Source organism: Ochotona princeps, chromosome 1 (genome assembly GCF_030435755.1).
Source record: "Ochotona princeps isolate mOchPri1 chromosome 1, mOchPri1.hap1, whole genome shotgun sequence".
NCBI classification, from domain to species: Eukaryota; Metazoa; Chordata; class Mammalia; order Lagomorpha; family Ochotonidae; genus Ochotona; species Ochotona princeps.
Genome location: NC_080832.1, coordinates 69,763,250 through 69,789,284, shown reverse-complemented (window position 1 = coordinate 69,789,284; position 26,035 = coordinate 69,763,250). Strand labels below are relative to the sequence as shown.

The 26,035-nt window shown below is 46.8% G+C and overlaps 1 protein-coding gene across 3 annotated transcripts in view; it reads right to left on the bottom strand.

Annotated features, from left to right (window-relative positions):
• BACH2 (BTB domain and CNC homolog 2) overlaps window positions 1–26,035 on the bottom strand; it is a 374,902-nt gene that overhangs the window by 17,717 nt on the left and 331,150 nt on the right. For all 3 annotated transcript variants that reach the window (XM_058660792.1, XM_058660797.1, XM_058660790.1), the window contains one exon: window positions 2,462–4,072. In XM_058660792.1, coding sequence (XP_058516775.1) covers window positions 2,462–4,072 — 1,611 coding nt within the window. The remainder of the gene's footprint in view (window positions 1–2,461; window positions 4,073–26,035) is intronic.

The following is a 26,035-nucleotide window of genomic DNA, read 5'->3' as shown; positions in this document are numbered from 1 at the left end:
GAGGGAAAGAAGGACTGAACAGGGCCCAGCGGCGTGGCCTAGTGGCTAAAGTCCTCGCCTTGAAAAAGCCCCGGGATCCCATATGGGCGCCGGTTCTAATCCCAGCAGCTCCACTTCCCATCCAGCTTCCTGCTTGTGGCCTGGGAAAGCAGTTGAGGACGGCCCAATGCATTGGGACACTGCACCCGCGTGGGAGACCCGGAAGAGGTTCCAGGTTCCCGGCTTCGGATCGGCGCGCATCGGCCCGTTGCGGCTCACTTGGGGAGTGAAACATCGGATGGAAGATCTTCCTCTCTGTCTCTCCTCCTCTCTGTATATCTGGCTGTAATAAAATGAATAAATCTTTAAAAAAAAAAAAAGAAGGACTGAACAGACAGAGCGCACAACCTCCCGCTGTTTCCATGAAATCACTATCTTCTCGGGGTCAAGGACCCAGCAGTGCACCTGGCTCAGGGTGCTACCCACATGGCAAGGGGATGTGGTGTCTCAGAACAGAACAGCTCCCATTCCAACTCCTTCACATGTCCCTTCAGGTCCTTCAAAGCCCTTCAGGGATTTTCAGTCTTTTTCCACTTCCAGCAGGGAAGTGACAGACAGCATAGACCTGACAGGCTCTCAAAGAATAGGAAGTGACCATAGTGCCATGGGGAGCTCTAGACTCGGCTTCAAAACACGCCTGAACTAAAACCTCATGTGCTTCATGCCACTCATGCAGAGGTGGAATAAACTGTATGTGGCCCAGCGAAAATCCACTTACCACGTGCGGCACTTCTGCTGTCTGCCTGGGTGAATATCCTCTGCCTCACAAAGGAGGAGAACCCAGGCTGAGCAGATGACTGCCGAGTGTACTTGCCTGACACATCTGTAGTTCCTGTGCTTTTTGGATATACAGCTCTGAGGAGCGACCTGTCACTCACTCTTGCACTCTTACATTCCTGGGACAGTCCTGGGACATCAGTGGCTGTCTCAGGTTGGTTCTTGACCATCGGCAGGTGTTACAGACTGGACAGAAAGCTTGGCTCCCCCAACTCATGTAGGTGTCTAAACCCTGAAGTGTTTAAACACCTACATGGGTTGGGGGCATCAACCCTTAACATGAATCCTTAAGTGTTCGTGTTAAGGATTGATGCACTAAGCATGGAGACTTGATCTCATTAGGACACCTGATAGGCAAGTGCGATGGGAGATAGCCTGCCACTGGGGTCTTCAGTCGCCCTCCGAAAGTAGCTCTCCTGGGAAGGTTGGTGATTTTTTCTTTTCTGAAATTTATTTTACTTGAAAGTCAGAGTTAGAGAAAGATACAGGGAGGGAGGCAGACAATGAATTTTCCATCTGCTGAATCACTCCCCAAGTGTCTGCAATGAGAAGAGTGGGACTAGTTTGTGCTCTGCCTCCTGCCTCCCCACATGAGGACTCCTGTGGACCCACCCCACCACTGCCAGCTGCCACCACCAGACTAATGGACTGGCCAGATTCTGAACTGTGACCTTCTACACTGCAAGCTGCAAGAATTATTCCACTTTCCAAGAAGCTCCTCTCGGGTCTTTTCAAGTCATGAGAAGCTGACTAACACACCGAGGCAGCAGCATGCAGGGGCCAGGACACGAGGGAGACAGCGTGCAATCTTCTGGGGCAATGCTTACATCACGCATTCTCTCTCTTGAGTCACCTGAAATCTTGCTGACGCTGTGCTTGCTGCTGCTCCTGCCCCTCCCCAGCGAGGACAGATGTGGATGGAGCCTCTGGGAATTGTCATCCATAAAGCATGTTGCTTCCAGGGTGGACAGGAGTGCTAGTCTACTCCCCCGACTGCTCAAAATGACTTCTAGGAAAAGCATTAGTCAGAGCTTGGGAAATTCATCATCCAGTTAATGTGTGACTAGAGGGCTGATGAGGGGCTTCTGCAGTGACCTTGGGACAGGCAGTGATGGCAGGCAGCCCAGCACCTGCAGCGTGATGGACATGTGGGCGGGGAGGGGGGTGTTGGGGCCTTGTACTGACCACAAAAACTGCCCAGGGGCTGGCCAAGCTCGTGTTTAGTGGGCTCTATCTGGTTTCAATCACTTCTCAAGGAGATGCTATATTTTCCCTCCTAAGCAAAGGGCTCAAGGGCAAGGGTGAGGGTGAGTTTGCCAGCCTTTTATGGCAGATGGAGAGGAGGGGGGCAGGGAGGAGAGATCTCAAGTGCTGAGTGCTCTTTATGTACTGGCTTCCTTTTATTTTTTTTTTCCTCACTGAGTACCTTGCTTCCGGGTGTGGAGTACTGAAAGCTAGATCAAATATCAAGTGCCTCTTAAGGACAAGAACGGATCACTGGGAAGCATGGGGGAGACATGTGCTTTCAGGTCCCCTTGAATTTTTGTACACAAGCACAATCTGGAACTGGCAGTGGGTGGCAGGGACAAGCAGTCAAGGAATGAGAGAAAGGGGTCATACACTAGGATTCAGGTGTGTTCCCTACCTCCTGGCCCCTGTCCTGCACAGGACACGACTCACTGTCTGCTTCCGAGAACGATCCAGATTCGTCGCTGGAGTTGGTTCCATAAGACTGCTCACATTTGATTTGGGGCCGCACCTGGTTGTACACCCCATCTCCCATCAGGCTTGGCTCCTGATGGTCCGCGGCGGGGAATCTGGCTCCCTGGGAACAGGGTGAGGAGGAGAACTCACAGAGGGGCAGGCTGCAGGGTGAGCCCCCACTGCCATCCTCTGCATAGGAATAGGAGGAGCAGGAGCTGGAAGTTCGGGTCCTGGTCTCCAATGGGGGTGAGCGGGGGCATACTTTGATGGGCACCGGGCAGCTGGTGTTGGGCCGCATCCTTCCTGGCAGGTGGTCAGCCAGCAGCCCACCGTGGGAGTATGCCTGGGAGGTGGACAGGGACTGGCCAGCTCCCATCCACAGGCCTTTTGGCACAGGCTCCGAGAGCTCCTTGTCCAAACTGCTCACCCCGGAATACTGATGTACCATGGTGCTCCCTTGGTCACACGCACTGGAGGAGAAGATGACACTCCTTCGGTCCAGCTCGCCCTCCTGCTTGCACAGGGGCTCCAGGCCAGGGCCCCTGAGGGGCGACCCCATGGTAAAGGCAGCCGACGAGTCCTTTGGGCCCACAGGGGGATGGCCGTAATTCCCTGCAAAGGGGGCGTAGTCTGTTTTAAGGTCACCCTGAGTGATCCCCTTGTCAAAAGGGCTGGCAAAGTGCTGCTGAGATGTGCTGGGCAGCCCAGCCAACTCTACACCTTTTGTGATAGCGAACAGAGACCTTAAGCAGGATGGTGAAGCCACGCTCCGGGCCCTGTCCAGGCAGGTGGTGGCCCCTGTGGTGGTGGTGGTGGCTGTGGCAACGGTAGGGGGGACGCTGGGGATCGGGGAGGGGCTGGGCTGCTTGCGCTCCATCTCCACGTCCACTACTCTGTCCTTGATGTCAGGCTCATCTCCGGACAGGCAGAGCGTGACTTCCTCGTTCTCCTCGCTATGTGGCTCGCTTTTGATCTGCCCCATAGCCAGCCCAGGCTTGAGGCTGCTGCCAGAGTTTTCACTCAATGTGCTTGCAAAACCTGAGGTACTGTGAGATGATGCATTGTAGACATTCTTGGTACATGCAAGCTGGTACTTCTTGTACCTGGGGTACTGCGTTTGAGCATCCTTCTCGGAGCGCTCCTTGGTGTCTGTGGTTACGTCAGACTCCACCAGCAACGTTTCTGCCTTTGTGGCTCCTGGGATGGTGGTAGTGGCCTCAAACCCGATTGGGTCTGGAAGCATCTGGTCCCTGGGGCAAGCCATCTTGGCTGTCTCAGAATCCATCGTTTCTTCTTCCTCCTCCTCCTCTTCCCCAGCCGAATTCTCACGGGCTTCGTGTGGGCGTGGACACGTAGTGTCCTTGCGGCACATGAACAGGCCATCATCGCTGCTCAGGAGCTGGGTCTGAAGGAAGCTGAAGCAGGAGTCCTCCAGGTTGTGCATGCGCAGGAACTCAGCGCAGCGGATGACCTCACGGATGTTTTCTCTGCTGAGTAACAGCTTGGCGGTGTAGGCAAACTGTAACAGCGGCCCGAAGCCCCTGGCCGTGACCTGCAAAACAAACAGGGAAATTGCCAACATTACCATCAGCAGGGCTTTTGTCCTGAACCTCTCAACTGAAGCAGGATAAGCAGACAGTGCTAACGTCCCGGAATCAAGCCTGCAAAGGAGCAGTTAATCTCGTACTGGGTCAGCAATGATTCCGCTTGCAATAATTAGTGCCTGTCTCCGGCGTGCCACTGTTGTACTTCATCACGGACAAAGGTGGAACTGAAAATCCCCGGGGTCAAGTGGCTGAACAAGATGACAACAGGTTCAGTGTTTACACTAATGAAATATCCTGGCAAAAGCACGCACAAACAATAGGCAGCCTATTAATTTCCCTCCGAATCAGTCTTGTGGACAGTTTCTCCACATGGAGAGTGAGTATCCTGATCTTTCTCGCCACGCACTTGAACTGGAAACAGCAGGCTCATTTTCTTGCTAGCCATGGCATCAGAAACAGGGCCCTGCTCTAACTTAAAGTTCTTCTCCTTTTTAAAAAACCATTTTATTTATGTTTATTGGAAAGGTAGATTTAGAGAGAGGAGAGACAGAAAGATCTTCCATCCACTGGTTCAGTTCCCAGGCGGCTGTAACAGCTAGAGCCGAGCTGAGCCTGAGCCAGGAGTCAGGAGCCAGGAACTTCTTCCAGGTCTCCCAAATGGGTATTGGGTCTCCAGGCTTTGAGCCATCCTCTACTGCTTTCCCAGGCCACAAGCAGGGAGCTGGATGGGAAGTAGAGTAGCCAGTACACAAACTAGCACCTACATGGGATCCTGGCACGTTCAAGGCAAAGTTTTAGTCATTGAGTCATTACGCCAGCTAGTCCCTCAGCACAACCTCCCCTCCTCCCTGGCCATGGAGTAACCAAACCAGTGTCCCCTTCACTGCCAATGTCAAAAAAGATATTAAGAGCAGCTCTTATTTTTGCTCAATCATCCTTGTTTCTCCATGGGACTTCAAGTTGTCAGGCCATGCCTGATTTTAGAATGATGCCACACACAAGGGCAATGGTCTTCATGAGAAATCAGCTCAGTCCCCAGAGAATGGAGGAATTACAGAGCTAAAGCAACTGGCTTTCATGGGAACGGCTGAAGCAGCTGCATGACTTGCGATGTGGCTGCTTCTGCCCTCCAGTACAGCTGTCTTCTCTCCCAGGAACTCTTCAGGGGCCAAGTTGCCTGCCATTGGCCGTTCATGTGTTCTCTCACACAGACTGAAAACGTAGAGCTTCTGCACAGCTTGCATACCCATGTGGCAGTTTAGACAATTAGCAATATGCTGCCTAGGGCCAGTTAGCTTTTTCAGATGCAAATGGATTAGACTTTCTGGTGCTCAGACTAGACTCCTCACCCTTTTTGTTCAACCAAGCATCCTCCAGGTTCTTGCAAGCACTCCTGCCCCGAAAGGAAGGGGAAGCAGGTCTATGAATCAGGTGTAGGAATCAGAGGAGAGCTTTGGTCATGGGCTTCCTGGTGAGAAACAAGGGGAGAAGCCACACCCAGTCTCCCAGCCATCCCAGGGTCCCCAACGTGTGGCATGCTCCAAGGGTCTTGCTCAAGTGGTTATGATAGTTCAACAGTTCTGTATTGCTGCCAATCTTGCCACTCCAATCATGATGAAATCTCGCCAGACTACTGGGTGACATGGTCCACTTTAGAGTCTCCATTTGACCAGGTATTCACTGCCAATTCTTTGCTTGGGGTAGTTGATTGATTTGTTTTCCATCCTCTGTTACGGTACCAAGTGTCCTCTGCAGGCTCCAGTGTACTGCCATATCCTCCACATATATCTGGATATGCTGTCCACTGCTCCATCGAAGCCACTGAGGAGGCCCAGCTCTGACACATGCATTCTATAGTCAGACCATGGAGCCATCAATTTCCTTCATGGCTGAAGTTCTGAGTCCAGTGGTCAGTTGGGGGGTTCCCAAAGAAACCTCATCTGAGGTGATCCCAGACCAGATTCTTGTGTGTGTATTCCTGGATATGCCTAGGCAGTAATTCCATATGCCCAAGACCACAGAGCTTGCCACCAGTTAGCCAGCAGGTAGATCCTGGTGTCAGTTGGTACACCCACAAGCCCAGGACCCTCCTTCCATGCCTAGCAGTGGTGGATGGGGAGTTAGGATTTCCAGCAGAAAGCCTGGGCCAGCATGGGTACCCCCAGCCACAGCAAGCCTAACTTGAAATTCTATTTTCTATGAACTTTTTTGATTCCTTTCCTACAAGACTTGGTCCTGTGTTCAAATATCTGTACTTTAACTTTGTAGAAAAGGCACAAACGAGAAGTTGTTGATTAAGTAGCAATATAAGTTGGTCAACACGAAGGGCCATCACCTAGGACGCGACCCTTCGTTAACTGGGAAATTCAGACAAGTTCAGGAGAGGTGGAGGTGGTTGAGGTCTGTGGAGGTCTCTTGAACTGTTGTATGGGGACCCCTGGAGAGTCCCACCCCTCATGTGGGCCCTGAACTCTGGGGCAGGGCTACTTCAGTATACTGGGGGACTTTCTGCACTTATTATGGGTCATCCCAGGAACCCATTGCTGATGCATTAGCTGGCATCAGTGGTAACAGCTCCAAATGGAGACCACAGTAAGCCAGTGTCCATAGTACCTGCTGGCCAATGTGATGACAAGGGACAGAGGCTCCCTAGATGCTGGCATAACCTCCATCTTGAGAAGTTGGTCTTGCCTGTCCATTTTAAGGAACCACTGAAACTGACTCATCATACTCAGAAGGCAAATATTCAGGGACCACTGTGAAGCTGCATGTTCTCAAAGCCGTGACCACAAGTCTGCATGGTTATTTACCTTTTGTTCTTAGCAAGACCATCTCTGATAATGGAAAAACACAAGAAGGTGTGGGAGGTGGAGAATCACACACAAAACTAATGACCCATGAAAATGGTATTTTGAAAAAAGGCCTGATCATACAGCTACAGTGGAAGGAAGTGACTAGAAATAGCAAACTAGTTCCATTCCACTGATGTTAATGGAGATATGTCTTATTACTTAAAGGGAAAGAAACAGATCTAGGCTAACATCTATTGCTGAGGAATGGCCCATGAATAGGATAAGGACACAAAATACAGTACTAGGGACAACCTGAGATGATACCCTTGCATCTGAACATATTACTTCATACGGACCATTTTGAAGAATAGTTTAAAATCATGCTTAAATATCTAATTTCTTGGTTTTGTAGCGTGCGTTGGAGGCAATGGGATCACAGGCAGAGAAGCGAATGGAATGTGCCATGTGGGGCAGAGGCCTGCAGGAGGTCGGGAAGTGACAGCCCAGCCACCACTCCTTGATCTCTGCTCCCGGGGAGGCAATGCCTTTATTTATTTTATTATTATTTTTAAGACTATTACTTCCACATATTTCTTTTCTGTATCTGGGGTAAAGGGGGAGATAAAGGGAGAAGCCACATCCAGTCCTCACCTATCCCAGGTCCCTAATGTGGTACATGCTCTGAGGGTCTTGCTCAAATGGTTTTGAAAGTTCAACAGTGGTTACTCATTACTATGTCAATTAATTCCATAATGATGTAAATTTTTGCTGATGGTATGTTGGAGCTTTCAATTGACTGGGATGATACTCTGCTGGCTCTGTCATCAGACCAGAGAGGGTATACCTAAGAAACCGTTGAACTTGACGGGACAATAAGATGCTGGACTCTATGTTTGGTATACGCTTGCAATGGGGAAATCTCAACTGAACTTGAGCTGTGGTTATGCAATAAGGTGGAGGAATCCACCATGGTGGGAGGGTTTGGGGAGGGGTGGGGAGAACCCAAGTATCTATGTAACTGTGTCACATAATACAATGTAATTACTGAAGTTAAATAATAAATAATTAAAAAAAAAAAAAAAGAAAGTTCAACAGTTATGAATTGCTGCCAGTGTCGCCATTTGAAGCATGATAAGGTCGCTGCAGAATCCACTGATTGACATAGTCCACCTCAGAGTCTCTGTTTGCCCAGATTTTCACTGCCAACACATGGCTGGGGTAGTTGATTGATTTGTTCTGTCCTCTGTTGTGGTACCAGGTGTCCTCTGCTGGTTCTGATGGACTGCCATATCCTCCATGTGCACCTGGTTATGCTGTCCACTGCTCAGTCTGAGCCTTTTAAGAGGCTCAGCTCTGGCACTTGCACTCCATGATAGACCATGGAACCTACACTTCTCTTCATAGTAGAGTTCTGAGTCCAGCGGTCAGTTGCAGGAGTTCCCAAAGAAACCTCATCTGAGGTGATCCCAGACCAGATTCTTGTGTGTACTTGGCAAGTACAGGGCCCGGTACAGTCCATAGCCCCAATTAGCTGGTGATTGCAATTGCTGGGTCGATTCTGCTTCCAGCCCTGTCTTCCACTGGAACCAATGGGTGTTGCAGTCCAGCCTGGTTCTGCCCAGCACACACTCAGCCCTCACATAAACCAGTGGGAGCTGCAGACTAGTCAGAGTGACCCACAATAACTCCCACCAGGCCTGCCCCCTGCCCTGGTTCCCGTGCTGAGGCAATGACTTTAGCCAGCAGTTGGCACACACGAGACAAGTGGCAATGAACTTTAGGTGTCAGCCCTGAAAGAAGTGAGGCCAGGCTACCAAACTTGTGTGTTACTGTGTGTGTCAACATGACAATATTGTGTTGGGAAGCTGATCTACTGAAAGTACAGTCTTTAACCCTTTCTGCTCCTTTGTACTCTGATGTATCACTTCTTGGCTGATGAAAGTGCAACTGAGGGAGGACAGGCTTGGGGGGTTATTTTCAGATTGGAACCTTCTAACAGTTTCATCACTGGGCTGGTACAGAAATCAAGCAGGTGGACTTTGGGAATATACAAACAATGTGGTCTGGGAGTTTTTATGAGCCGTGAACAACTGTTCTTTCCCTGCATCCAGTTGTTTTTGGCAGTGTGCTCAGTGGTGGCACTGTAGAAGGCTGGCCACTGCCCCCTAGGAGAGGAGTGGCATGTTTCTCAAGTTTCCTCCATTCTAACCTTACAAAACATGGGCGCTTAGGCTTTAGTAATAGCATGTACACTTTCCCCTTTGCACACCTTGACAGCTGGCAAGATGACAGTAACAAGGCCATGCCCCCAACGTTGAGGCCACTGATCCTTTCCTCTGGGTTGTATTTGCACAGCAAGGCACTTATCAAATAGGAAAACACAGGTGACAACTCACTCCTCCTCCCCACCCCAACAGGGCACCACAGCCTTCTCTGCAGAATAGACTGACTCAGCCATGAGGCCTCACTTCCAATACGAATTCTCTATACTTCACACCCATATTTTTTTTTTTTTGCATTTTCTTCCCCAAAGCAGCACGCTCTATCAGTATAATGTGTTGAAGATTAAAGAAAAAAAGTTAACCTCACTCTCAACAAAACTTTTGGCATTTTTAGTATTAATTTAGATAAAGAGAGAGCCAGTCTTAATTTTCTACTCCAAAGTGACAACACAAAAGCTAAATCAACATTCAAGTTGGTTTACACATACAAGTAGATAATTTCATACCATGGCATCTTTATGTGTTAGTGAATGTGAGTTAAATCAAGTGTTTCTTCTGTGCAGGCTTGAACTTGGCTGTGCAGCCACAACACAAAGTGCCTCTCCAATTGGTGTGTCTGCCTCTGGACACTGTGGTCATCTGATCATTCTTCTTCTTTAGGTCTTCATTCCTTCTCCAGCTAGGTCCTGGGCACTCACTGTACACACTGTGAAGCCCTTCCTGGATTCAGGCCCTATTGCTCTGGAACCTGGGCTGGTTACTCAATCCTCTAGGCTCCAACTTCCCCTACTGTAAGACAAGGCACAGTGATGCTGCAAGCCTGAGAGTCAAAGCTGCAGAACAGAATCTGGCATTGGGTAACAAGCACACTCGTTATTACAAATATGAATACATACAATCACCCTTAGGTATCCATGGGGGATTGGCTCCAGATTACTCAAGACGGGTAGATACTTGGGTCCCTTAGGTAAAGTGGTAGCATATTTGCATAGTACCTGCCTACATTCTTCAGGACACTGTCAATCACCCACAGACTATACCCAACACAAAGAAAATGTTATGCAAATAGTGATGCTATATTGTTTAGGGGAATAATGACAAGAAGGAAAAGTCTGCACGTGTTCAGCACAGACATAATCTTTCCCGGAACATTTTTCAGTCCATGTTTGGTTGAACCTATGGATAGATTTGTACCTCATGCACACAGAGGGCTGACCACAGGTGACCAGGGAAGACAGATGTCAGTATAGAGATTTCTAATGCCACCTGGGCTCATCACTGAGGGACCTGTAGGGTGCTGAGGAAGGACACAGCTGAAGGCTGTAACTGTCAAGGGCACTGGTATCAGGCTGCCTACAGCAGGCAGTGTGGGCTGAGTGTTGGCCACTGAGTTGAAGTTCATCAGAGCAAGTCAAAGAAAGGCATGGCTCCCTCTCTCAGCTGCTTCAGCTTTTACACACATGCCACTGTTTTTAGAGAGTTCTCCCTTGGCCCTTTGGTCACAACTACCCTTTCCTGCCAATGCCTGAACTGGCTATAGCATTGATGGGGCCCAGTGGAGAAGGAAAACCCGGCTCCTTGTTCAGAGACACTTCGGAACTTCATGCCAGGGACAGCAGACATCTTCTGCACCTGCAGGGCTCTTCTGAGAACACCCAGGAGGCTGACCTCTCACCAGCTGCAGGCTCCTCATTTCAGGGAGGGGCTTAGATGTCTAACAGTGGAAGTCCATTTGGGGTATGCTCTGAGGGCCACCTGGCATGGCTCCTGGGATTGGCTGGTTAGGTCAGGAGTGACCAGAGGGAATTTCTGAAGAACATGGTCAGCCCCACAGGTGATTTTTTTGGAATTGTTTTATCTTAGAGATCATCTGTAGGGTTAGTGGATAAAAGACTTGACTCGAGCCTCTTTGCCAGAGAATTATGAATCCAGACTAGAGTCAGTTTACAAACCTAGACGCCCTGCAATTCTTTCACCTTCCTGAACTTGGTCTGTAAAATGGATGATTAAGTCAGGGAAACAGAAACCATGCCAGTGATTCCCAGCAGAGGTCACATGAAGTGGGGAGTTGGTTTCCCCAGATGTGGGTGTCGGAAGAATCGAGGTTGGAAGAGATGGCACTGGAGGGTTCCTGGGAACTCCTGAGGAAGGGCTCATGAGAACCCACATTTTCACTATGATTTCTCCTATCTCAATGGTTTGCAGAAACAGGTATCTCATATTTTTCCCTAAATCATGACTCAATACAAACTGTTTTTCAACAACAACAACAACAACAAAAACTTTAGAAGTTATTTAGAGATGCTTCAGGCTCAGGTCAGGGTGTCTCCCGCCCGGATCCCTGATGCCAGCCACTGTGGGCATGTGATGAGTGGTCCCCGGGACTGCCTGGGCTCTGGGGGCTGCTCCCTTTGGGGTAAGTACACTGAGGGGGGAGTCTCCGGGGCTGGGTAGGCTGGGACCTGGGCCCACCCGCTGCCCTCATTGAGGGGTGTATGGGATTGAGGAGGGGTGCTACCTTGGGCCTGGGGGTTTAAACTTCCAGCAGCCTCTTGGCTGCTGGTGGGTCTCATGCTAGGGCATCTCATGCCCGGATCCCTGACGCCAGCCACCATGGGTACTTGGTGAGCTGTCCCCGGGGCACGCCATTTGGCCCCAGGCTCTGCCTGCTGGCCACCCAGCTGGGAGCTCTGGGGTTTTGGTTCTTTGAATCACTACTTAGTTATCTCCAGGTTGAACCCACTGTGCTTCTGGAATATGAATCAATCCTAAAGATTCCCAATGGCAGTAACTCTTCCTTTGAAGAACTTGTAAACACTGAATAATGCTGACCACCGAACACCAGTCTATGCAAAAGCTAAGACTTGGGGCTTGCCCAGCAAGATCATATCCTATTACCTGACATGATGATGGATCAGGAGACAGGTCACATTAGGCAGGGCCATGACATCAACTAGCACTTGAAAACCATATCTGGGGGTAGATTCTGTGGGGAATATGTGGGCCAAACCCTATGGAAATTCTAGCCCACCTGGTCAGCTCAAGAGCTGGGATGGTGAAGGACTAAGCTAGGTGTGACCCAGGAGCCTGCCTTCACTCACAGGCAAAGGAACTGACAACAGTCTGGACTGGTCAAGGCAGCAGCACCCGAATGTGCATCCTGAATAGGGTGTGGGGTGGGCCAGGCTGCAATGTTCACTAGCTCATACAAGGCCAAATGGAAGGCCAGATTTAGCTGGGCACTGGCCTAAAACCCAGTGGCATGTATGAGAACTGGATCTGGGAGTGGATCAAGTGGAGGAACTTGGGAAATTCCCCTGGCGAGTCATAGCTCCCACTGGTGAACACATGGTCCAGACCTAGAGGTCAGACAAGCTGGGCAAAGTAGCTCCAACAGCTGGGTAATGTGTGAATTGGTAATGGAACAGGGCATACTAGGCAGGACTGAGCAAACCTTAGCCCACAAGCGAAACTAGAAACCAGGATGGAACACAGGTTATGCCGAGCTAGGCTCTTGCACCTACTAGTCTGTGTGAACCAGGGACACTAAGCCACAGTGTCTACGGCATAGGCCAGGACAGGTGAGGGGCTGAGCCAAGTTAAGTCAGAGCAACCACTGGCATGTGCTTGATCTATGGCGGAGAAGAGGCCTGGAAGGGGAGCTAAGGGGACACCCTAACTGGGTTGAGGTTCCCACCAAGGGGCATGTGGGCTGGAAAGGGGACTGTGTTCTGATCAGGAAACACTTGTAGTCTCCCTTGGCACAAGTGTGGACTGGGATTGGACGCACCAAGCCAGGCCCAGACTCCAACACCGTCTGGTGTCCTGGAGGACCAGGGTAGATGTGGGACGAACTAGGCTAGGTCTCAACCCCTACTGATCCATGTGTGAGCCTTATGTGGGTAAGGACAAGCCGTGGCTGGGATGAAACATCTAACAGAAACAGCACAGAACAGGCCATTGAAAGTATCCCATTGGCATACATTTCGCATGGGTCGGGAGCAGACCAGGCTTAATCAGTTCATGTCATCCATTGGCAAATCCGAGCACCAGAACAGAGTGTGGGTCGGGACGGGTTAGGTCGCAGCAAAAACCAGTGTACAATACGAAAGGCCAAGGTGAGGTTTCCTGTACCAGGTGTGACCACAGCACCCAACCAGCACACCTGAGATCCAGGAAGGGAGGGGGCGGAGCCGGCAGGAGGAACAAGGGAGGGTTCCCTTGCTGGACAGCTATTCCCACTGGAGAGCATGAGCTGGGATGGGGACAGACCAGACTAGGCAGGGCTACAACACCTGTGTGTCTCATGTGGATTAGATCAGGGAAAAGCCAGGCTGGGCTGATTATTCCTACTGGTGCAAACTAAATTAGAGTGGGTGAGGGTTGCTGGGGCTTAGCTGCAGCATTAGCTGGCAGAAGCTGGCACTGGGGGCTACTTCTGTTAAGTCAAACCACAGAACCACCTGGAGAGTGCATAATCTGGCAGTGGGAGAGGCCTGGGAGGAAAATAGCGGGCTCCTCCCTCTTGGGTTACCACTCCCATGGGAGGGCATGAAAACTAGGACAGGGGCTGGGTGGCTAGACAGAGAGGCACTCAACAACATCCATGAGCGCTGGATAGTTGAGCTGGTTAGATGGAACTAAGCTTCAATACCCATCGACATGTATGAGAGCCAAATGGGATGTGGGGCAGACTGGACTAGTCTTCACAAACTAGCAAACCAGGGTAGGGGGCAGGCCTCGTGGGAGTTATTGTGGGTCGCTCTGTCTGGGCTGCAGCTCCCACTGGTTTATGTGAGGGTCGAATATGTGCTGGGCAGAACCAGGCTGGACTGCAACACCCATTGGTTCCAGTGGAAGTCGGGACTGAAAACAGAACCGACCCAGCAATTGCAACCACCAGCTGATTGGGGCCCTGTGCTCGCTAGTACATACAAGAATCTGGTCTGGGAACACCTCAAAGTTTCTTTGGGGATCTCCCCAGTCAAAATGTTGGACTCAGAACCCTAACCAAGAAAAGACAGAAGACAGAACAAGTCAATCAACCACCTCAGCTATATGTTGGCAGTGAAATACTAGGCAAATGGAGACTCTATGATGGACTGTGTCAATCAGTAGATTCTTCAATGACCTCATCATGCTTGGAGTGGTGAGATTGGCAGCGATTCATAACTGGTGAACTATCAAAACCACTTGAGCAAGACCCTCGGAGCATGCCCCACATCCAGGACCTGGGGTGGGTGGGAGACTGGGTGAGGCTTCTCCCTCAATATCCCCCTTTACCTCAGATACATGAAGGAAACAATATGGAAATAATAGTCTTACCCACTTTCCTATAGCCCTTGTACCTTTTTACCCTAATAAACTATGTAAACATTGTCAAATATATAATTAAAAAAAAAAGAGATGCTTCAGGCAGGAAGCCAATCTACTATATTTTGGTCACAAAGAAATCTCTCTCCTTCCTTCCTTCTTTCCTTTGCTTCCTTTTTTTTTTTTAAAAAAAATTAAACCCAAAGCAACTGAGTCATTCTTTGCAGTGTTTCACAGAGTGATCCAACTAGTTTAGCACAAAATTATATATATCATACATATTAACTTAAAATTGCTTTTATTCAGTCAGCAAGCAAGTTTTTTTTTCTTCATACAATACCCAGTGAGATCAGTTAAATCAAGGCATGGAGGCTAAGAAGAATCTATCTAAGGAAGGCAGAAATTCAATAAGAGTAAATTTGGAAGTACAGTAGGAGACAGTGGTCTACCTCTTTTGGAAATGGAAGTTACCAGGTTGTCTGCTAGAGAAGAAAATTGCAGCACACCACAACAGGTGTATTTCATTAAAAGAGTTATTCTATAGGATTACTCTTAAAAAGTCTAATATAAAGGGTTTGCTATAGTGGCAAAATAGGCTAATCCTCCACCTGAAGTGCTAGCATCCCATATGGGTACTGGTCGGAGTCCTGGTTGCTCCACTTCCAACTAAGTTCCCTGCTTTTGACTTGGGAAAGCAATGGAGGATGGTCCAAGTTCCTGGGCCCCTGGTCCCACAAGAGAAACCCTTAGAGAAGCTACTGGCTTTGGATCAGCCAGGTCTCTTGCAGTTGTGGCAATATGGGGAGCGAACCAATGGATAGAAAACTCTTCTGTCTGTCCCTCCTTCTCTCTGTAAATCTGCCTTTCAAATTAAAATAAATCTTTGACAAAAATTCTAGAAATTGTCAATGTGTGATATTGTCTATGTGCTGTGCCACTAAAATAAAACCAGAATCGAAGAGATTCTTGAACAGTTCCTCTGTACTAAGATCTTTAGCTACATGGTAACACAAATTTTTCCTGCATGCTAAGCCTCAACTATGGATGCAGTTTTCTTCATATTAATAAGAGCAAGCATTATAGATCACACATCAATAAAAACTTGCATAAATGCACTCTAAGCTAGAGTGGGAAAGGACTAGGGATATATTTTAAAATAGTAGCAAAACTAAATGAGATGATTGTAAAAGAAACTGTAAAGAAAATAAATGGCCACAAACAAGATCCAATCTGACTGCACCTTCAACAATTCTGAAAGAATCCATCAATTAAAAAGCTAAGTATTCCAAAAAGTGGCAGTCTGAACAAAACATTATGGAAATTTAAAAAAACAAAAGCACATCTAGTAAATGAGAACCTGGAGTTAATCAGTGATGACAGTCTCTCAGTATCTTATAAAGGGTATTATATAAAAATCAGAGTACGTAAGAAAATAACTGGACATAGTCCTGGCATGGTAGCTTAGCAGCTAAGGCCCTCCCCTTGAACGCACCAGGATCCCATATGGGCACATGTTCTAATCCCGGCAGCCTAGCTTTCCATCCAGCTCCCTGCTTGTGGCCTGGGAAAGCAGTTGAGGACGGCCCAAAGCCTTGGGATTCTGCACTTGCATGGAAGACCTGGAGGAGGTTCCTGGCTTCTGGCTTCAGATCAAGCGCAGCTCCGGCTGTTGCAGCCACTTGGGGATTGAACCATCGGATGGAAGATCTTTCTGTTTCTCCTCCTCTCTGTATATCTGACTTTGCAATAAAAATAAAATAAATCTTAAAAATTGGACATCTAGGTACACAGACTCAGCAAATAAAGAGCAAAAATTGTGTAAATGAGGGAGAAAAAAGACAAGTCAACATTCATAATTGAAGACTTTAACATATGCCTCTAGACACTAATAGATTGGAAAAAAAAAACAAAATAAGCATGATGGCCATTAGTTAAATCACTTGAGCATAAACTTCATCCTTCAGATAACTCCATACAACGCTTCACCCAAGAAACAGACAACATGCTTTTTCTTAGCATAGCCAACATAGACCATAAGTTAAGCATAAAATGAAACTTCAATATCATCCAAGTTATATGTATTAAACAGATGTCACCTGAATACAATGCAATAAATTAATCATTCCTAATTAATAACCCATAAATGTGAAAACTTTAAATGTAAAACAATGCCAATAAGATAACCATTACATATTTTTTGAAAATTTCTAAACTTACTCTGAAACCCATAGAAATAAATAGTTGGGCCCAGCGGCGGGGCCTAGTGGCTAGAGTCCTCGCCTTGAAAAAGCCCTGGGATCCCATATGGGCGCCGGTTCTAATCCCAGCAGCTCCACTTCCCATCCAGCTCCCTGCTTGTGGCCTGGGAAAGCAGTTGAGGACGGCCCAATGCATTGGGACCCTGCACCCGTGTGGGAGACCCAGAGGAGGTTCTTGGTTCCCAGCTTCGGATCGGCGCAGCACCGGCCCGTTGCGGCTCACTTGGGGAGTGAATCATCCGACGGAAGATCTTCCTCTCTGTCTCTCCTTCTCTGTGTATATCTGGCTGTAATAAAATGAATAAATCTTAAAAAAAAAAAAAAGAAATAAATAGTCATTCACAGGTAGCTAAGTCAACCACAAAGGTATTTCCTTAATGCCACTTTAATACATACACAGACTTCCTAAGTAGTTCTCACCCCCTACCAGGTTTGACTTTTATCATTTTACTTAATTTTAGTTTGGTTATTTATTAATTTTATATAGTTATAATTAATATAAATATAAAATATTTAACTATATATTCATAATTAATTTTATTATTATTTTTCCATCTCAAGCTTATTCTTATTTTTCCCTTTCAGCCCTTGCAGTGGCCTGTGACTTCCTGCACTCATGCAGCCCTGGTGCCCTCTCCCTCCACACCCAGCATCCAGTTCAGCCAGCCCCCACTTCTTATGACCTCTGTTGGAAATCCCTGGCACAGTTTCCGTTCCTCCAGTTTAATCACCCATCTTATAGACCAAGTTCAGAAAAGATGAAAGAATTTACCTAAAAGTAACAAAGCTGGTCAGCCTTTCCTTTCCTACTTGCTACTGTTTATCTGAAATGAACCAGGTAAGAAATGCTAGTTCATATTAAAAGACATTATATCAAGCTTTATTACACTAAACTATTCAATTTTACATAGTTCTATCTAGAAGGACTTTCCTGGAAATGAAGATAGGTGAACCTTGTACCTGGTTCTATTTTTTTTATATGTATATGTATATGTATATGTATATGTATATGTATATGTATATCTATATCTATATCTATATATCATTTGAACGACAGATTTACAGAGAGAAGAAAAGGCAGAGAGGGAAATATCTTCCATCTGCAGTTTCACTCCCCAAATGGCCGCAAATGGTTGGAGCTGACCCAATAGGAAGCCAGGGGCTTCTTCCTGGTCTCCCATGTGGATGCAGGGGCCCAAGGATGTGGGCCATCCTTTGCTGCTTTCAGAGAGCTGGATCAGAAAGTGGAGTAGCTGAGACAAGAACTGGTGCCCAAACAGGATGCCGGCACTTGCAGGTAGTGATTAGCCCTGTTGAGCCACAGCATTGGCTCTCTGGTTCTACTGTTATTTGCCTGACTTTGATCCCACAGCTCAGATATCTCCCAGAGAATGGAAGTAACTGTTGCATCTCTTTAGCTCAATGGCACTCTTTGGACCCAATGAGGCCATGTGTTACAGCAGGATTTGATAAATGAGCAGGCTCAGCTCAGCATCAGCGCTGAGCCTCTGGAAACGATCAAAGCAGAAACACCTTTCTGGTGGGGAACCACATGGCATGTCCACTTTGTTTCAGATTAGAAAGGCATTCTGATGCAGCAGGTGTAGACAGAAGTCTCACGTCTCTGCCCATGTTAGCTGGTGCAGAAGGATCATGGGGTGATCCAATAGATCAAAGTGCTCCTTATGCTCTCTCTCTATATTTTTTTAATTTGAAAGGCACACTTCCAGAGAGAAGACAGAGAGAGGTCTTTCATCTTTTGGTTCACTCCCCAAATGGCTGCAATGACTGGAGCTGCGCTGATCCAAAGCCAACAGCCAGGGACTATTTCCTGTTTTCCCATACAAGCGCAGGAACCCAAGGCCTTGGGCCATCCTCCACTGCTTTCTCAGGCCTTAAACAGGGAATTGGATTAGAAGTAGAACAGGTGGGACTAGAGTGGTGCCCAAATAAGATACTAGCACTAACATACAGGGGATCAGCTTGCAAAGCCACCATATCAGCTCCTCTTTATATTCTTCTTTGGCTGTTTCAAGGTTGGTGAGGACAGGGAAGGGATGGTAAATGTTGAGCACTGTCTTTGCTGAGAAATGGCAACACCATGTGCCTATGGAACCTTCAGCACATTCTCAATCAGGTGCAGATGGTTATGCTTGCCAGTGAAATCAGAAGCAAAAGTCAAATATGCTCTACAAATATGTATTACAAGCATACTACATGACATGTGTAGCATAGTCATATACTGTATTCATATTTACCTCTAAAAGCACACAATGAAAATGGAAAACATTCCTTCTGAAAGATTATGTAATGAAGTTCACGGAATAATTTCTAAAAATCTAATTTCAGTATAAGTGTAGATCCTAAAATAGATATAAAATAGTAATCCTTTTATGTATTTCAGTGTAAAATGAAAGCGAAAAGCATCCCACTCACTGGTAATGCGGTAGATTCACAGTTTCACTTGAGAAACCACCTCCAAGAAAAGCATTTTTTACAGATGATTTAGAAAAAATTACTAATTACTTCTTTTTTTTTTTAAAAAAAGATTTATTTATTTTTATTACAAAGTCAGATATACACAGAGAGGAGGAGAGACAGAGAGGAAGATCTTCCATCCGATGTTTCACTCCCCAAGTGAGCTGCAATGGGCCAGTGTGTGCCGATCCGATGCCGGGAACCAGGAACCTCTTCCGGGTCTCCCATGCGGGTGCAGGGTCCCAATGCATTGGGCCGTCCTCAACTGCTTTCCCAGGCCACAAGCAGGGAGCTGGATGGGAAGTGGAGCTGCTGGGATTAGAACCGGCGCCCATATGGGATCCCGGGGCTTTCAAGGCGAGGACTCTAGCCACTAGGCCCCGCCGCTGGGCCCTAATTACTTCTTTAAATGACCCTCTCCCTAGTCAGGTAACTAGTGATCTTCCCTGACGAGGATTTTCTTGAATCATGGTCTCGTTTCCTTTCTTTGACCCTTTCAAGTCATTTTAAACCAACCAACTCGCACCTTTCAGCTGGAGGTAACTATCTACGTTGCCTTGTACCTAGGTAAGTGTTACACTGCTGGGAAAAAAGCAGCCAATAGCTGGTGGGCATTCTGATCTTGGTTAATGCCAAGTTTGTTTGTGTTAACCAAAGCAGGTCTGAGTCCCTCTACCATTCCTGTTCTCTGAACCATCTTGAGTTTACCATCAGCAGTGTGTCTGACCTGAGTAAATTCTGTAATCAATGGAGTACAGGATACCATCTCTCCAGCTGAGAGCATCTCTTCCAGTCACGCTGGCTGGGACAAAGTTCACTGTCAGCTATTACTTACAAGGTACATCTCCCAGGTAAGTGCTGTTGCTGTTGCTAAGCCACATGTCTGACTCAACTTCATCAAACTGCAGTTTTCATCCTGGAGTAGGCACTCCTTTCAGAAACTGTTTCTATTAACTGCTCTTCAGCCAAATTTTTAGACAGTACCACGTTCTGGTCTGTCACTTTCCTCTGCTGGACTACAATGTCCTGAAGATATTGATCGTAACAAGATGTACCATAATCATGGCTAATTTCTTCCTGTTTTGCTTCATGTAGACTGGGAGCTTAGGTGCTTTCTTGTAGTTCATGTACTTAGGTTTCCATTCCCTTCTCTATATGTGTTTGCACCTCTTAGTTAAACGATTCTCCTTTGACACCTACAGGGAAGTAATTCTGGGCCCTTCAACCACCCTCAACACTACACTGTCCACCCCTGGAAATGGCTGCTGACTTCCTTTTGTCCTTTAGAGAAAACCTGGATTCATTTTCCTGGCCCATGGCCTCTCCTAAGAGGCATCTACTCATTTTGGGCCCGAGTTTTCTTAACAATGTTTCTGTGTCTCCATACCCCTTCTTGTAGTTATGTTTTTATACAATTTAAAATAAAAATAGAGACTAGACACTGAGCTGCAGGCAGTTTATTCTCTTTTGTTGAAAAAGAGTCCTCACATGAATTATGCTTTGGGCATTTCTAACCTTCCTGAATAACTTTTACCCATAGATGAGTAATTCCTTTTGCTTTTAAAAAAAAAAACCTTGCAAAATGTCTTAAATCCTTCAGAAAAGGAAACTTTTTGGATATGCTATCAAAAAGCAAAGGAAACAAAAGCAAAGTAGACAAATGAGGACTGCTTCAAAGGACAACGCAGAAAATGAAAAAGAGGAAACATTTGCAAATCACATTCTGTTAAGGGGATAGTATCAGACTATGGAAGAATTCCTACCACACAATAATAAAAATCAGTAACCTGATTAATAAGTGAGCAGTGGTTAAAGCACTGCTAAGGGCACCTACACTGATACTGAAGTGCCTAGCTTTAAGAACTGGCCCTGCTTCTGATTCCAGCTCCTGCTACAGTGCACCTGGGAAGGCACTGGGCTACTTGGGGCTCATGCCACCCAGGTGGGATACCTGACGACTTCCGTATTCCTGGCTTCAACCTGCTCCAGCTCTGGCTGTTGTGGACATTTGCGGAGTGAACCAGAAGATGGAAGATCCCTCTCCCTCTCTGTTTTCCAAAGAAAATGAAAATAAATAAGAATTTTTAAGAAGTACTCATGTAAGTACCATATGACCCATCAATTTCACATACAAATCCAAAATGAGCAAAACAGGGCCTTGTTGAAGTATCTGTATATTATATGTATATCTGTTCTCATAGCATTACTATCCACATTAGCCAAGATGTAGAAGCAACTTAAATATCCACTGATAGATAAAAGATGCACAAAATATGGTAACATACATAATGAAATATTATTCAGTCTGAAAAGAGAAGAAAATCCTGTTCACATGCCACAGCATGGATGAACCTCATGGGCATTATGCTAAGTGTAATAGGCTAGTTACAAAAGACAAGACCTATAGGGTTGCACAACATGAATTATCTAACACTGTTAATTCAGAAACAGGAACTAGAATGGTGTTTACCAGGACTGAGAGAGGATAAAGAGCTGTCTAATAGGTAGAGAGTTTCAAATTCCCAAGATAAAAAATTCCATAGACCTTCCACACTACCATGTAAGTATACTTCACATTGCTAAGTCTATACTTGACCATGAGAAATCTGATAAATTTTATCTATTTTTTTCTCATAGTAGAAGAAAGGTCTTGAAATATTTCAGTCTATAAAAATCTCTTTGATTAGAATACTTTATATGAAGATACTGTCCCTTCTAAGAATCCCCTCCTGCATTCTCTTGTCCATTCCTCAGTGAGACTAGGACCCCAGTGGCAGTTCTATCCTTACAGTTTCCAGCCTCAGAGAGATGATCCTGCTAATATGGCACGCAATCACCCAGGCACTTTATTAGAAAAGAACGCTGGTAGTTGTTCAGATGGTTCAGGCTCTGAATCATGCCCCTCCTCTGTCCTAAGTTTATAAATGGGAAGAGAAATACGGAAGCTACAGTCACCCATACTTTATGACCCAGGATGAACTCCTTCAACATCAACTTTATTCCTCTATTTTTTTAATTGTAAAGATGTATTTATTTAAAAGGTAGAGTTACAGAGTTTCGAGGAGTGATAGTGAATGAAGAGAATGTGTGTTTGTATGAGAGACAAAGAGTGGAAGGGGGAGACACACACATACACATAATCTACAATCTTCTATCCATGGGCTGGTTCATTCCCCAAATGACCACAATAACTAGGAATTGGACCAGGTCAAAGTCAGGAGCCTGGAACTGCATCCAGGTGGCCTACCAAGGTGGCAGAGGCCCAAGTAGTTGGGACATCTTCCACTGCTTTCCCAAGTGTGTTGGCAGGGAGCTAGATCAGAAGTGGAGCAGCTGGGACTCAAACTGATGCTCCTACAGGATACCAGCATTGCAGGTGGTGGCTCTACCCACTGTGTCCTTTCCTAATCACCTCCACTACTTTTCATGCTCTGGATTTATTTGCAGAACTTCTAGATACACAAATTTAGATACTGATTTCCATTCCAGAGGTTACTTTTTTATTTGGACATGGAATTCCTTCCTATAGCTACATTTTAAGGTGATATTCGCATACACATCAGGCTGAGTTACTTAAAATGTTGTATTTATTGGGGGCTGGTGTTATGACCCAATGGGTTAGGCCATTGAGTTCCAGCTGCTTCATTTCTGATCCAGCTCCCTGCTAATGCACCTGAGAAAGTAGTGGAGGACGGCTCAAGTTCCTGGATCCCCTATATTCACTGGGGAGTTGGGAGAAACCCAAATGAAGCCCGTGGCCGTGTCCCTGGCTACTGTGGTTATCTAGGGAGTGAGCCAGCAGGTCAATGATCCCCTTTTCTGTCTCTCCCCCACCTCTCTCTGTAAGTCTTCCTTTCAAATGGACAGTATTTCAGAAAAATTATATTTGTCACCGTAACAATAATCTGCAATTCAATTTTTTTAGTCACTCCAATTTCACCTGTGGGCAGACATTGCAGATGGAAAATACTGCTTGTCTTCCTCTTCTCTGTGGTTTATTCCATAATTCGCCAAATATTTTGCACGTTCAACATCAAACCTACATAATTGGTGTGATGGGTTTGACATGATCTTCCCCTCACTCCATCCCCTACCGCATTCAGTTTAGAGCATGTGCTTTGTGCACCATAGGTTCTCAGTAGCTACTAGTTCAATTAAATTGAGTTGGCCCTGGGGCTGGCAGACACCTTGAATTCCTTTGCACTTACCAACCCTCCACATATTTGAAGACAGATGCTGTGCCTGTTTAGAAAAATTTGCTCTAAGATCTGAAGTCACATTTTCAGTACAAAATAAAACCTGAAGTGATGGATCACATGTCTCTCAGGGGAAATGTTACTTTTCTTCCCTGACTTCCAGATGCAAGTGGGTTGCCACTGCACCAGTTCTCCAAGATGAGCTAGGAGGACCTCAGAAGCCACCCAGGGAGGGCCCTATTCTCTAAGGGGTACAGGCACTTTCAGCAACCCATGGAAAGCCATTTCCTTTATTTGCATGCCAGGAGTTAGCAGGGACATGCTGAAGCCACAAAGGTAACAGACTAAAAGGTACCGGACAGATAAATGCTGAAAATTCTGAGCCTTTTCCTTTGCAGTAACGGTGGATGTCACGGCACCAACAGAAAGAACAAAGCTACGAGTTTGTCATAGAGCAGTGGTTTCTACAACAGCAGCGGCACGCAAGCACCAGTCCTGAGCTTCCTTCATCTGAGTCTTATCCTAACCAGAAAACAATAGAAGCCAAGATGTGATGCCCGGGCTAGCCAAGGTGCCACAAAAGCTGGGGTAAAATCACAGATGCAGAGCAGCCTTATTTGCCAAAGGGATTGTACACTTCTGAGTTCTCCCTGTTTCCACAATGGGCTCTGCCAATAGAGAGCAGTTAATGCTGACACCACACAGACACCATCTGTGCTTCGTGAGGATTTAAACAGCCGCCATTAGCACAAAGCCCCCTATGAGAGTTGGACAACGGTTGCCTGGAGCTATGGGACCTGCAGGCAGGCAGAGCCAACAGTGCTGTAGCACTCAGTGCTACAGGAATTGGTAAGGCTCCCGCGTCTACAGCCTGGACTGGAGCATTGAGTCAGGTATGCCCTCAGCCACTTCCCCTTCCTCCCCTTTAGGAGGTTCTAATTTTTTTCCATTTGGGGTTCCTGTCTAGGGAGGGAATGAATCGGAACCTGGTGCCGCCCAACGGCAAGGCTCTGCTTCAGTGAGGCTCCTGTCCTGTGACCTTCCTAGAGTCTGCCCTGGGACACTTGTGCTTCATCTGTCAAGTGACTGCCCAGGGGCTGGGAGCCAGCCTTCGCTGGGAAGAGCAGCTCACCCAGGACTTCAGCTGGCTAAGGTCATGAAGGCTGGGTCACAGTCTTGATAACAGAGTCATTGGAGGCAGGTGAGAGTCATTTTCAACACTGAACAGTTTGTGTCCAGTTTCTGTGGAGTCAAAACATACTTTTCACACTAATTTGGGGGATAGTGGGAAAAGGAAGTAAGCCACAGGTGTATCCAGGATGCACCTGGTAGGCTCTTCTGGACCATCTGATTTGAAAGTGTCTGGGAACTGTTAGCAAAGATCCCTTCATTCACTGCACCCAATTGGGAAAACACCTTTTCTATTAACATTTTCAAAGATGTGACAAATACTAAATCTCAAGAACACTAAGCACTTTGATTCAGTGTGAATCCAACCATTTCTGAACACACCTGTAAGGATGGGCATTAAGGAGCCTAAGAACTCTGCAGGCGTTTCCATATTTTGATGGAATTTCAGTCACAGAGGTTGAAAATCTGAAACTTAGGAAATCACAACAGAAAACAAGTGCTCCAGTTTCCCTGAACTAATACAGCAGGGAATTATTTGTTTCATGGGAGGGAGAACCCAGAGAGCTCCTCCACAGTGGTTGAAAACTAGCTCTCCAGAGCACAGTAGCTTTGAAAGCTTCAACTAAGCTGGCAGGTACCTATGTGGCATCATAATCTTTCTTTAGAAGCGTGGGAGGCCAGGGCTTAAGCATCTCCAGGTAGAGTCACCATTGTGGTAAACCTACAGAGACTCAGTGTCAAAGCACTGATGCTTTCACACCCCACTTCTCTGCTCATGAACTCTCTTCTCTGTTGATGTCGGCTCCCTCCCTCCTGTGTCTCCAGGCATCTCTGGATAGTCAACTAAAGGGAAGCTGGAGTGTGAGTTACCATTGCTCACATCTCAAGCAGCAACTCACTGCTTTCTTGGCAAATGAAGCTTTATTTACTTCGATCTTGGAACTTGTCCCCAGTCTACCTGCTTTTCAGCCTCAGCTCTTATTGTGTTCTTAGTTCTGGTGTCCATTCCAGCTGTGCTCACTGCCTGGATGCACTGCTTTACTGATTCAACCAGTGGCTCTGAAAGTTGTGAAGGACAGGAAAGGATGTCTGTCAACACGGAATGAAAAGGCCAGAGGAAGGGGTGGGTGGTTGGTGCAGTGGTTAACACATCACCTGGGAAGCTTGCCTAGAACATCCGAGTGCTGGGTGTATATCCTGGCTCAGCTTCACATCCCAGATGGTACCAGTATTGGGTCCCTGTCATCCATGTGGAAGACCTGGATGGAGTTTGGGCTCCTGGCTTCTGTCTGGCCTTGCTCCAGCTGTTGTGGTCATGACACAACAGAGAGAGGGCGTGACACAGCACAGAGATGACCGCACTCTGTTGCTATACCTTAAAATTTAAACAAAATTAAATTAAAAAAAAAGAGAGAAAGGGTCAGAAAAAATTCTTTTTAAAAAAGTTTTATTTATTTTTATTGGAAAGGCAGCTCTACAGAGAGAAGGAGAGACAGAGAGAAAGACCTTCCATCTGCTGCTTCACTCCCCAAGTGGCCGTAACAGCCAGAGCTGAGCTGATCCGAAGCCAGGAGCCAG